The 14,237-nt window shown below is 43.0% G+C and overlaps 1 protein-coding gene across 2 annotated transcripts in view; it reads right to left on the reverse strand.

The window, feature by feature from the left end:
* Positions 1–3,913: 3,913 nt before the first annotated feature.
* Positions 3,914–14,237, reverse strand: part of CECR2 (CECR2 histone acetyl-lysine reader) — a 168,295-nt gene continuing 157,971 nt past the window's right edge. For both annotated transcript variants that reach the window (XM_028121144.2, XM_088025850.1), the window contains exons 16-18: positions 6,641–8,063; positions 5,192–5,303; positions 3,914–4,437 (exon numbers count right to left, since the gene is read on the reverse strand). In XM_028121144.2, coding sequence (XP_027976945.1) covers positions 4,432–4,437; positions 5,192–5,303; positions 6,641–8,063 — 1,541 coding nt within the window. In that variant the 3' untranslated portion in view covers positions 3,914–4,431. The remainder of the gene's footprint in view (positions 4,438–5,191; positions 5,304–6,640; positions 8,064–14,237) is intronic.

The raw sequence follows: 14,237 nt of genomic DNA on the forward strand, positions 1-14,237 counted from the left end.
GACAATCAGTTGGTTATTAGGCATTTCTACATAAAAGTTCAGTCAGTCCCCTGGTACACAGAGACAAAGACTAGCTGGGGGGACAGCCCCTCTAAATTTCTGGTTAGCAAAGGCCTACAAAGCAGAGACAGATAAACACCCAACCTGGAGACAAAGCTTGTGTCACAGCTTCATATGAGAGATGGGCTGCAAAAATGTTCATTCAGGTTCTGATTTCCTAAATGAAAAACAGGGCAAGGCTCGGTGTCCTAAGGCTCCATATTACAGAGAAAGTCCAACCCACCAAAAAAGGAAAAGGGGTTTCTTCTCATGCAGCAAATCTCAATCACATTCTTAGTTCCTAGACTGTGATGTGAGCCCAGGAATAAAAGCCTCTGCATGCTCAACCAAAATTCCCAGTATTCTCACTGGAATGTTGAACAGAAAACTATTAGCTGGGACACTGCATTCCAGAAACCCCCAAGGTGGAACAGTCCTTGACTCACACACACATGGAGCTGACTTCCTCACTGGAGGTCCATGCAGAATCTGGCAGGGGTGAATGGACTGACAGTCACAGGGCGGGGGGAGGGGGAGGCGGCAGGTAGCAATAATGCTAGAAAACTCTAAGCCTTTCATTCCTGTGAAAGCATGTCAGCATTCTGACACTATGTAACTGTCCTTGCCTTGGGACTGCTGGGTTAAGACTTGCTGTGAAATTTCAGATTGGGGCTTAAGAGCAGTGTTTTATTTATAAATCTGAATTTCAAAAAGGGAAGAAAAATTCAATGAAGTCGTATGGATTGAGAGCTTGTTTCTGACATCTGTGATGAGTGTAACACTGGGATTTTACGTGTTTTGGACAGCACTTAGCATCCTCTTTGACTCCTGTAGGAATTACCATAAATAATAATACAGCAGACAAATGCCATGCGGTAATGACACCTAATGGTCACGAGAAGCATTTTCAAGGTCTGAGCACTAGGCCACAGTGAATCAACACTGAAAACTGGGGTCTGAGTGAACTAAGGTGCACACGCACCCTACAGGTCTTCACGTTTTCCATCAACATAAAAATGAAGACGAGCATGACAGAGTTTTGCCTCTTGAGAGCAGTCTCACTTGGGCTCACTGAGAATGAAAGAATGGTGAAGAAGAAGCTCATGTGCACTGCCCGAACCCAAAACAACGTGATTAAGGAGAGGCAGAGTGGCTTTAATTTTATTTTTAGAAGGTAGAATGGAAGAAGTTATATGAACAAGAATCTGCACATTTCGCCCTTACTTACTCTTCATATGCATCTACCATAAAAAATTTCCGCCAACAGCTACTTTTTAAAAGAACAGACTCTGAGGGAAAAAACAAACAATAAACCCAAACCAGAAACCTTCCAAAAAGCTTTACTTTTCTTTCTGGGTTGTTTTTTTCTCCTGGGTCTTAGGGAAAAAAGATCCTAACTTATTAACAACTCTAATAAAGGCTAGCCAGGACTGTTCAATCCAACAGGTGTGAGAGTTTCCTCATTCCCCGTGGAGTCCAGCTACCCCCTCCTGGGGACTCCCGAGAGCCGGCCTGCGGACACCGTGGGAGAGTCCTCCTAGCCCGACAGCAGATCATTCTGAGGACCTCCTCATACACTACTTTCTAGTTTTAACATATCACACACCACCCTCATGGACAAGAAGGCAAATGCATGTTAAGACACGTGGGAAGAGAAGTGCCAGAGGAGAAAAACAGGAGGGAAGAAAAGGTCGTGCCTGGGGGCAGAGCGATCAGCCGTCAAGCAGCTCAACCGTCACATGTGTTCTCTTGCAGCTCCTGACTGCCTGTAGCAGATCCGGGCTTCAAAGACCAGTAAAAGCTCAGGAGATAGCAGACAAGGGCTGTAATGCACGACTCAGTTCCCACATGGGACGCAACAAGGCTGCCGAGTCTGCTGTTGCCCTCGTTCCCAGTGTTAGGAGATGATACAGTAGTTCAGTCCTTGATACAGTTCTTCCTTAACATTTTCTCACCTCTCTACATTTATTGATTTCTTCCTATATTGTTCACAGCTTTTCTCTAGCAACAGGTAACAGGGGGTACGGGGTTGGGAGAGTGAGGAGAAAAGGTTACTCATGCAGGGTGGAAGGAGAAAGGACACAGGTCAGCCCAACCACTGCTTATGGTCCACTCCTACCCACGCCCCAGGGCCATTCAGCACAAAGCAATACCTCCAACCTCAGCGCCAGGGGAACGGACCCTGTGGCCACTGTGCTCTGAGTCAGGCAGCAAAGGCCTGTCACTTCCACCGACTTTCACATGAGAAGAGAAAGGATGTCAGTGGCAGAGCACTCTGGGTCTAGACCAGCTCTAACTAGACTTGAGCCAGCTGGTCTTTCTCTCCTCCCTGCTTCTACACAGACACAAAAACAGAAGGAGTAAATGCATCGGCATTAACTTACACCAGCTCAAGAGCTGAATCATCAGATCTGTTCTTCCTACAGGGACAGCGCGGACATCTTCACTCTTCCAAACCAGATCATGCCAGTGACAGCTTTCTAACCAGAATCAGGACCAAATGAGAACACAGCCTCAAAACTCATTCACTTAAAAGCACACCAAATTTAAAACTGGAGTCTATTAGAGAAAAAGAATTCGTATTTTTGTGCAATGAATCTTAAAGGCTCCTGTGTTCCTACACAACTCTCAATCCTGCCTGAGCCGTAAGCCACAACGCCAGGTCAATAAGCATTCCCTTATTTGTATGAATTTTCTTTACACTGGAGCTGGTGTCTTGGGTTCCATCTGTATAACATGGATATTTCCAATTTGTTTCTTTTCCTAAATAGCACAGCATAGCGAACTTTAAACATGATAGTTCCACGTTTCATCAAGGATGCTGGAATTGGAGGGAAAGATTCTAATGGCCCCTCACAAGGCTGAATTTGTAAGAAACTAGAGCAGATTAATATTATATGGAGGCTTTTCTACTATCCCAAAGGCATGCTTAAAAATATGCTATTCTTTACAAAAATCTGTTTATTTCAGGACATTTTTCCTTAGTTTTTTTTTTCCTCTTTGTGGGATGTTCAAAAGTTTAAACCATAGAGGAGTCCTAACTTTGGTGGCATCTCAGCTAAAATCAAATACAGAATGCTAAACAAAGGACAATCCAGTGTAATTCACTTCTAAAACTGTAACAAAGTAATACTGTAAAATTGTTTCCTATCACAGATATGACAAATGATTTCCAAGAACTCGTTCCTGAAAGCTATTTTAAATCACCATGACTTATTTTACTATGATTCACTTAAAATGAATTAAAACTATATATACTGAGATATTCCTAAATTCAAACTGTAAATCTATAGAATACATTTTTCCTATTCAAAACTGTGCAATTTCTTTATTGATACTAACATATACAAACCTGAGTAGTCACTTCCACAAAATGTGATTCGTGCCAGAAAGCTTTGTGTGATGTCTATCAGATCACAGTCCCGGGAGGTCTGTGAAGAGGACGATTCATTTTAAATTCTAATAAGCAAAACACTCTAGTGATCCCAATTCCTGATACTGGTTTACAACTATCCAGTAGGGCTGGTGGCAAATCACGAAGGGCACTGCTCTCTGAAATCCAGGCTTTGGGCCACTGGATGAGAGGGAAGCCTGTCTTCTAGGCTGATGCTTCTGGTAGGCCGTGTGCGAGCGCTCTGCCTCCAAACTGAGAAACTCAACAATCTCGGGCTGATTGGAAAGAAGGCCCTTAATGAACAAAGGATGTCTAACCACTGAGGAAACAGTGATAATTTACTAGAGTAAACTTTACCTACCCTCTTCTCCAGCTCCCAAAAGTATTCAGTGTGACATGACTGTAAACAGATAAGGATCACTGCAGTGCTGCCTGCCCACCATCGTTAGGACTTCCATTTCTTCCACATCCCCACCCACCCTTCCCACTTATGTACAATACATTCACCACCAACAACAAAAATTATTTTTAAAAGGCAACATGAAAATTCTGTAAACTGGACCCAGCTCCAAAACACATTAATACTACAAGTAGTCCCTTCCCCAAATATATACCTGAGTTTAGCTGCTCATGAAAGTTTACAAGCACCACTCCATTCTTAAGTGTGACCCTCTCCCCCAAGTTTAAGACGATTTTCCCTGAACAAGAGTCTTAGGACTTAGAAAAGCCATCACTAATTTCAGTTCATTTGTTCTTGACCATCAGCCATACAAGAGATCCCCAACCAAGGACCTTTGCAAGCTGGTGTTAGCCTAAGGAGTATGCTTCTAGGGCTCCGGGAATGGCTCCAGCTCTTGGACGGCACGATGGGATGCACTGTGAAGGGGTGTGGCAGGGTAACAGGAACAGAGGTGGGCAGGGATCGCTTCCCTAAATTTTCCATGTTCCAGTCTTCATGTGCAGCTTTCCGTTTCCTTGGGGTTTATTTCCTCCTTGGACTAGCTCTGAGAGAAGCAAATAAAGACAATTTTAAACAAAATTAACAACTGTGTTGTTTAAAGTAATTCAATAAGCCAAAGAGCTGTACATGTTCCTCTCCATCTGGGAAGATGGCTTGGTTTTGTTTCAGCTGTCACAGTTTACTTCCAGAGGGTGGGCTCTCAAGCTCCGGACCTCTGGATGCAAACCCCAACCTCATCACTCAGGTGCGGTAGGACTCCCTGCACATTAGGGAGCCATGCTGATGTAGCTGATGACAATTACTTCACAGTGGTCAAGGAAGAGAGGAAATGAGACAGTGCGTGGAGGGAGTCAGAACACAGTAACTGGCACAAAAGCAGCACTCGAAGGGAGCTATTTTTAAAAACCTGACTGCCTTGTCTCTCTCAGATGAAATAGGTGGAAGAGGATAAAAAAATACAAAGCTATCATTTCAAAATAAATGACAGTGGCCAGTTTGGAAACACGAGTCTTGAACAATCCCCAAACAGCTGGTTACCACAAGAAGAGAAACACATGGAAACAATACAGAAGCTACTTCGGTCTTCTCTTGATTTTTCTCACTGCTGAATCCACTGGTAGCACAGGGCCCGAGTGGCCCTTTTTACTTGGTTGCCGGACAGGATGCCACTTTCCGGTTCAAGTTCCTCTTTTAAAAGGACACCTTAAAAGATTTTCTCAGAATCACGATAAACTCACAAGGAATTATTTCCTGCCACCTAGAAGAATGACAAAAGTTCTAGTTTTGGTAATGTTTACCTGATCAAGAGGAAGTGTTGGGGGCTTATGTGGTGGCAGCTCTTCCCGGGATGCTGCTGGTGCTGGGGTCTTTGGGAACGAGGACTGTGACTGGACTGGATGCATTTGCATCCTATAGCCACAAGAAAGAAAAGTTAAGAATTAATGAAGACATATTAATTAGAAAGGAAAGAGATATTTTAATCATGAAAATCTCATGCAGATATTGCCTTAATTATCTAGGTAATCAAACTTGGAATCAATATTGGGACAAAGCGACATTTTGTGCTCCAGATGTGATGCATTAAGTACATGACGCCGTCTAGGTAGTGCTCTTGACGTGTGTTTAACTGGACTCGAAACATGAGGGAACAATGAGAAGAATCAAAATCTGGGACATCATACATGAGAACTAGCCTCGAATCTTTGGGAAACAAAACAAAACGATGACAGAACACATGTAAATTAAGAGACTAAACAGAGCAACCACATGTGAATACGTTACCCTTACATGGATCCTGGATGGAAAAAAAAAATAAGATAAAGAAACATAGCTATAAAAGACATTTTGGGGACAACTGGAGAAATTAAATAAGGACCTATATTAAATACTATTAGTGTTATTTTCCCTGGGTGGAATTGTGCTCCAGGAGAATGTCGTTATTCCTAGCAGATGCATGCAGTTATGAAGTCTGCAACTTACTTACCAATGGTTCAAAAGAAAAGACAAAGAAACAAAACATATTTAGTGAGGTCTAAAAAAATATGTCAAAATGTTAAATGGGGAAGAGGTTTTGGAGGTAAGGTTTTAGGCTGGCACCGAAGAGGGGCACGTTAGTTTTTAAGCTGGATAGTACTGGTTTTATGATAAGGCTTCATAACTTTAATGTAAGCAACTTTATTTAACCATCTTTTATGTATTATTAATTTGAAAATCTCCTGGATCACAGATTACCTCACTGAGTCCTAAAAACTCCACTATTTGCAAGAATTCTCATGGGGACTATATTTGACTTGTTTTAATTCTAGATGAACCTGTTTCTTTATTCAGTGTTAAGGGAAGAAATGAGAGGTGAGGGATAAAACCTGAACATTACATATGATCTCCCACAACCTCAGGGTTTGAGAGAGACCTATTTTACCTTGATCAGAGTATCTGAACTTAGCAGCAATGCTGAGACCTCTGCCTATGCCTCTCAAGTTTCCAGTCTCAAAATCTAACTAAACAGTCATTTAAACGCTAATTCACTTTCACGAGGGAAGAAAATGCCGAAGATAAAATTGGATACTAAGGCTGAAACATGTCCATTAAGTCTCCAATTATCAATGATTCCCATGCCTTCCTTGGACCTAGACCACTAAAGGTTATCACCTTCATTTCTAAGGCCATTTTTCTTTCTAAAACTAACATCTATTCTTTTCTCAGAAAAAAGAAACAAAAACCAAGGAAACCATCTAATGTAATCTTACCCTAATGGTCTGTACATTTCCTGGAAAGGTCCCCTTATTCCACTTCCAGTACCAATTTGTTCCATCATTACAGCCTGAAAGTGACCCAGGCCCTCTTCTTGGCAGCGATAGATGGTGCCCTCCTGAGAGAGGCCGTTGGGCTGGGCAGCCACTGGATGGTGAGGTGGGTGAGCAGCCACGGGGGAAGAGTAGGCCCTGGGCTGGAAATGACTGGCTGGCCGCTGAGGTGTGTAAGGAGGCCCTGTCTGTAGCATCACACCATGGGGCTGGAAAGTAGATGAACCAAATCCCATCCCTGAACTCAGAGGTGGAGGAGGAGTTCCATAAAGATACTCGCTGGCTGACAATGAGCTCTGCCGCTTGGTAGCTGCATTATGGTTGTCCAGGTCTAAAAACTCTTTGGGACTCTCTGGCCTCTCCATAGATTCATCCAGCTTTTCTTCCTCTGGACCAGGATTCTGTCCATCAGCTGAGACGACTTTAGCAGCTACCGCATCCATTTGGGTTGGGGAACTTAAGGCAGCATTCAGTGTCTCACAGCCTTGCAGATTAGCCAAGGTGCTCTTATCTGAGAAGAGGGGCCTTGGTGGGGGGGGTGGATTAGGTGGGAGCCCACTTGGGCTTCCCGGGGGATGAAGATGTCTCTGCCAGTCAGAAAAGCCCTGTGGACACGGATAATAAGGAGTTCGCTGATAGTGATGATAGGAAGGCTGAGGTGGTGACTGGTAGGAATACCTCATTCCTTGGTGGGGGCGATACCGGGGAAAGACTCCAGAATGAGGGTTGTTAGACTGAAAGCCCCTAGGGGGGAAATGCTGAGGATGGGATACTGAGGGTTTACTTCCCATCACAGGGCCCAAACCTTGCAGGCCTGGACTGATGTGGTAATGTGTAGCTGAATTTGGGTATTCCAGCCCAGGCATGTACAAGGGGGAAAACTGGCTTACAGTGCCTCCCAACAGATTGGGGTCCACGTTGGGAGGTGTAGCTGGGTTCTGTCTTGTACACGGCATGGTTTCCTGTAGCGTTTTGCCTCTGGGGCAGAGTGGCTTTTCTGAACCACTACCACCAAGGCCCTTCCCCTCTGATCCACAAGGGGATGCTTCAATAATTACTCCATTTTCAGGTAGAGCCCCTCTATCTGCCAGAGTAGAGACGTCTCGCATACATCCTTGGGTGGCTGGGCTGGTATAGTTGCTCTCCGGGGGCCAGGTGTTCTTGCTCTTTGTTGCTTTACAGTTGTCTCCAGATTCTGAGGAGTCGCTTTTGAGCTCTGGGCCCTCTGTTTCCCTTTCTTGTGGTGAGCTCTGCCTGGTACAGTCGGTCTGCAACGGAGGTGTAGGGTGAGGTAGCTGTTTGAGGTACACCCCCTCTGAAGCACCAATGTTTGGTGGTTTCTCCTCAAGCCCAGGCAAGGGATCTGCTGTAAGAAAAATGTAGAACAATATAGTAATTCAGTAGCTGAAATGACAATACCAGTGGGGAATGGTAGTGAAAAGAACATGAAAGCAGTCAGATAGGGACAGGGGGGATTGAGGTGGATATGTGGCCATTCAAGCTTCAGCTAAAAATTTTGAGACTCCCTGAAGGGATTCATGATGCTGAGGCCCTTGTAAACCCCTCCTTATAGACCAAGAGGTAAGACCTAGCACTTCTAGAGCTACTCATAAAGTCTGCCAAAGAATGGGGATGTCCCTGCCTCTCTCTTGCTGTGCTGTCACAGAGCAGTGAGTGTGCGATAATTCAGGCAGATGCATGTCATATATGGAGATACAATAAGAAGGACCAGGACACAATGAATCTGTATCAAGAGGGCTGCATCCCTGATGTCTGCCCCCTTAGAACATAAGTTCCACAGCAGCACGGACTCTGTTTTCTTCCCCACCACTCTTAGTACTTGTACACAACAGGGACTCAATCAAGATTTCTTGAAAACAAGATGCCTACAGGATAAAACTCAAAAGGCATATTTAACATATTACAGAAATTTACTATACCCAAATTAATTTACTAGACTCAAATGGTTAATTACAAACTCAGGATTCTTGACCTTGCTGTTATGTCAGACCAGAAATATGGTCGTCTTATTATATATACAACAGAGTTGTTGCTCAGGTGTGATCGAAACACAATTCTGGTAACAGATCTTAAAGACAAGATTAAGGACTCATACATAACAACTTTTAAAGACCTACTAAAATCTCAGTCAACTAATGAACTAGTGTTGGTTGAAAAATCAAAGGTATAAGCTACACAACAAAATTTAAATCTACACTTCTCATTATCTTGTCAACATAAAACATGGAAACTAACAAAGAAGCTTATCCATAGTTTCATCAGAGGGACTCTCCTAAAGTTTGAATTCCAGACCCCATTCGAGATCAGTATTAGACAATTCTGCTAGAGCTGGTGCTCACAAAGCAGGCCTTCCCTCGAAAGAAACACTTTTAAAAAGTGAGTCTGAGGGGTGCCTGGGTGGCTCAGTCAGTGAAGCGTCTGCCTTCAGTGCAGGTCATAATCCTAGGGTCCTGGGATCGAGTCCCATATTTGGTTCCCTGCTCTGCGGGAAGCCTGTTTCTCCCTCTGCCCCTCGCCCCACTCATTCTCTCTCTCTCAAATGAATAAATTAAAAAAAAGAAAAGTCTTGAGTTGGGGAAGATGGCAGAGGAGGAGGATCCTAAGCTCATCTCGTCTCATGGATACAACTAGGTAACTAGGTAACACCACATCAGTATAAATAACCCAGAAAACGACTTAAAGACTGGCAGAACGGACTCTCCATAGCTAAATGTAGAACAGAGGCCACATCACAGAGGGTGGGAAGGACAAAGAGATTGTCAGGAGCCAAGTGGATCCTCGGGATTGTCCGCAGGAGGGAGGGATGCAGCAGCACAGAGAAGGGAGCAGAGCAGATCCCCAAGCCAGGAACCCCAGGAAGAAGGGGACCAATCCCTGTAACATTCAGCTTTGAAAACCAGAGGGGCCCAAGAATATGGCGGGCTTATTACCACCTGAACTTTAAAATTCAGTGGGCTCAGCTCTGGGAGAGCCAGGAGGGTGGAGTGCCTGCCCTTATTAAAGAGATAGTAAAACAAACAGCCCCACTGAGATGGAGCAGGAGAAGCAGCAGTGTTAAAAATACCTGGCATATATGGAAAAGAGATTTATTTACTAATGAGCGTATCCTGGAGAGGCAGGGATCTTTGGAAGACCGCTCTAAGAACAAAAGAGCTAGCAGGCACCATTTTCCTCCCCTCCCTCCCAGCCAAGATAGATGGACACCTGCGGGAACCAGTGCAGAGCCAACATTTGTTACATAGTGAACAGTGTACTCCTGGTGTACTCTGGTGTACTCCTGCAGAAACATCTCCTCCATCCAAGCCTGGTCAGCTGCAGTCCCCTCCTGCAGTGGACTGGTGCAGAGTTTCCTGGCACTCCATGGGCCCTGTTCCCGCATTTTCCCGTTGCTCTGGCTCCTGCAATATGCCCTTGGCTGGAGTCCATCCAAAGTGGTGCCACAAGCCTGGCGAGGTGCAAGCAGCCAGGACAAGGACAAGCACCACTCCAAAGAGACTGCTGCCCTGGACAGAGGGGAAGATAACCACATATACCAGTCCCACTGAGGTTCCCGCACTGGGCTGGGGCAGATAGCTGGTCTGACTGAAGGCTATCCCCACCAATGAAAGCTTCTTGGGAGGACAACACAGGAAAGTGCCCAGCAGTTTGCTGCTATCTCACCTCTGGCAAATGCGTGGTCTGACTCAACTCAAGCCCAAGGTGGCCTCAGACTGGCCCACTAACAACACAGGGACCAAACCCTGCCCACAACAGGCAAACAGAGCCATTGCAGATGACTGAATTGAAGGCAAAAGTAGCTCAGTCACAAGAGCAGGGTGCACGCGACACACATAGGCAATACCCCTGAAGCACCAGGTTCTGAACAGGGGACACTGCACCACAGAGCACTATAGGACCTCTTCTTCACAAGACCACTACTTTCAAGAGCAGGAGACGTAGCTGACTTTCCTAATGCACAGAAAGAGAGACAAAATGAAGAGACGAGGAATATGTCCCAAAGGAAAGATCAGGACAAAATCGCAACAAGACAGCTAAATGAAATGGAAATAATATGCCCAATAGAAAATTTATAGTCACGGTCATAGAATACTCACTGGGCCTGACAAAGGAGTGGAGGACCTCAGTGAGACCCTCAACAAACACAGAAAACAAAAAAGAACCAATAAGAGATAAAGAACACAATAATTGAAATTAAAAATATACTACAGGGGATTAATAGTAGACCAGAGGAAGAAGAAAGAATCAGCGACTTGGAAGACAGAATAATGGAAAGTAATTAAACTGAACAAGTGAAAAAAAAAATGAAAGCAGAGAACTCAGTGGCACCATCAAGTTTAATAACAATGACATTATATGGATCGCAGAAGAGAGAGAAAAGGGGGAGGAAGATTTATTTGAAGAAATAATAGCTGAAAACTTCCCGAATCTGGGAAGGAAACAGAAATCCAGATCTAGGAGGCACAGAGATGCCCCAACAAAATCAACCCAAGGAGGTCAACATGAAGACATACAGGAATTAAAAAAAAAAAAAAAAAAAAAAGTAGTGAGAAAGAGAATTTTTAAAGTAAGAAAGACAAAAGAAAATATTAACATAAGAGAGAAACCCTGTAAGACCATAAGCTCATTTTTCAGCAGAAACTTTACAGGCTAGAAGGGAGTGAGAGGATATATTCAAAGTACTGAAAGAAAAAACACCAGCAGCCAAGAATTCTTTATCCAGCAGGGATATCATTCAGACTAGAAGGAGAGTTTCCCAAACAGTTAAAGGAATTCAACACCACACCAGGCCTATGAGAAATGTTAAAGGGGACTCTGAGTGGAAAGGAAAGACCATAAGCAGGAGTAAGAAGAGCACGAAGCACAAAAGCAGTAAAATTAAGTATATCTATAAAAATCAGTCAAGTGATTCACAAAATAAAAGGATATGAAGTATGACACCATATGCCTAAAACCTGGGGGGGTTGAGGAAGCATGGTGGGAGTAAAGAACGGGTTCAAACTTAAGTGACCACCAATTTAATATAGACTGCTATATGTAAAAGACGGTTTGTGTGTTACCAAATGGTTACCAAAGATCAAAAACCAGTAACTGATGTGCAAATACAGAGAAAGGAATCCAAGTATATCACTAGAGAAAGCCAGCAAACCATGACAGAAGACAGCAAGAGAAGAAAGGAACAGAGAACTACAAAAACATCCATAAAAACAAGTAACAAAATGGCAGTATGTACATACCTATCAATAATTACTCTGACTGTAAATGGACTAAATGTCCCAATCAAAAGACATAGGGAGACACAATTGATTAAAAAAAAAAAAAAAAAAGACCCTTCTATATGCTGCTTACAAGAGACTCATTTCAGACCGAAAAACACATGCAGACTGAAAGTGAAGGGATGGAGAAGCATTTGTCATGCAAATGGATGTCAAAAGAAACCTGAGGTAGCAATATTTAAATCAGACAAAATAGACTTTAAACAAAGACTGTAACAAGAGGCAAAAGACACTACAAAATCATAAAGGTAAGACTGAGCAAGAAGATATAGCAATTGTAAATATTTATGCACCCAACATGGCAACACCCAAATACATAAAGCAGCTAATAACAAACATAAAGTAACTGATAGGAATACAATCATAGTAGGGAATTTTCACACCTCACTTGCATCAATGGACAGATCATCCAAACAGAAAATCGACAAGGAAGCAGTGGCTTTTGTTTTGTCTTGTTTTTTAGAGCAGGGGAGAGGCAGAGGGAGAGAGAATCTTGGGTTTTTTTTTTTTTTAAAGATTTTATTTATTCATTTGAGAGAGAACACAAACGAATGGGGGAGGGGCTGAGGGACAGGGAGAAGCAGACCCCTTGATGAGCGTAGAGCCTGATGCAGGGCTTGGTCCCAGGAACCCGCAATCATGACCTGAGTCAGATGCTTAACTGACTGAGCCACCCAAGTGTTCCAGGGAGAGAGAGAATCTTAAAACGGCTCCACACCCAGTGGGAAGCCTGACAGCAGGCTCAATCTCATAACATGAGCCAAAATCAAGAGTCGGATGCTTAAATGACGGAGTCACCCAGGCATCCGGTCAGTGGCTTTTTGAATGACACACTTGACCACCTAGATCTAACAGATATATTCTGAACATTCCATCCTAAAACATCAAAATACATGTATCTTTCAAGTGCATATGGAACATTCTCCAGAATAGATCACATGGTAGGCCAAAAAACAAATCTCAACAAGTTTGAAAAGACTGAAATCATACCATGCATCTTTTCTGACCATAATGGTATGAAACTAGAAATCAACCACAAGAAGAAATCTGGAAAGAACAAAACTACGTGGAGGTTGGGATGCCTGGGTGGCTCAGTCGGCTGAGCATCTGCCTTTGGCTCAGGTCATGATCCCAGGGTCCTGGGATGGAGTCCTCCATCTAGCTCCCTGCTCGGCGGGAAGCCTGCTTCTGCTTCTGCCTGCCGCTCCCCCTGCTTGTGCTCTCTCTCTGTCAAATAAATAAATAATCTTAAATTTAAAAAGTACATATTAAACAACGAATGGGTTAACCAAGAAATCAAAGAGGAAATTAAAAAATACATGGAGACGAATGAAAACGAAAACATTACAGCCCAAAATCTTTTGGATGCTGCAAAAGTTGTTCTAAAGAGGGACGTTTATAGCAATACAGGTCTACCTCAAAAAGCAAGAAAAATCTCAAATAAACAACCTAGCCTTACACCTAAAGGAGCCAGAAAAAGAAGAACAGACAAAACCCCAAACCAGTAAAAGGAAGAAAATAATAAAGACTAGAGCAGTAATAAACAAATTAGAAACTAAAAAAATGTAAATACAATAGACCAATGAAACTAGGAGCTGGTTCTTTGAAAAGATCAGTAAAATCGACAAACCTTTAGCCAGACTCAAAAAAAAAAAAGCACTCAAATAAACAATATCAGAAATGAAAGAGAAATAACAACCAACAACACGGAAATACAAAGGACTGTAAGAGAATATTATGAGAAACTATATGCCAACAAATTGGACAAACTAGAAGAAATGGATAAATTACTAGCAACACATAACTTACCAAAACTAAAACAGGAAGAAATGGAAACTTAGAACAGACCATTTCCTAGCAATGAAATTCTGGGAAAAACCTTCCAACAAACAAAAGTCCAGGACCAGAAAGCTTTGCAAGTAATTCTACCAAACATTCAAAGAGTTAATACTTATTCTTCTCAAACCATTCCAAAAGATAGGAGAGGAAGGAAAACTTCCAAATTCATTCTGTAAGACCAGATTACCCTGATACAAAAACCAGAGAAAGACACTACAAAAAAGAGAGGTACAGGTCACTATCTCTGATGAATATAGACACATGCTCAACAGAATACCAGCAAACCAAGTACAACAATACATTAAAAAAATAATTCAACACAATCAAGTGGGATTTATTCCTAGGATGCAAGGGCAAATAAATCAACATGATGCAACAAGACAAAGGATTAAAAACTATTATGAACA

This window comes from Eumetopias jubatus, unplaced genomic scaffold (genome assembly GCF_037043125.1).
Source record: "Eumetopias jubatus isolate StellerSeaLion01/CBP00866 unplaced genomic scaffold, mEumJub1_p1.0 scaffold_8, whole genome shotgun sequence".
In the NCBI taxonomy this organism is placed as follows: Eukaryota; Metazoa; Chordata; class Mammalia; order Carnivora; family Otariidae; genus Eumetopias; species Eumetopias jubatus.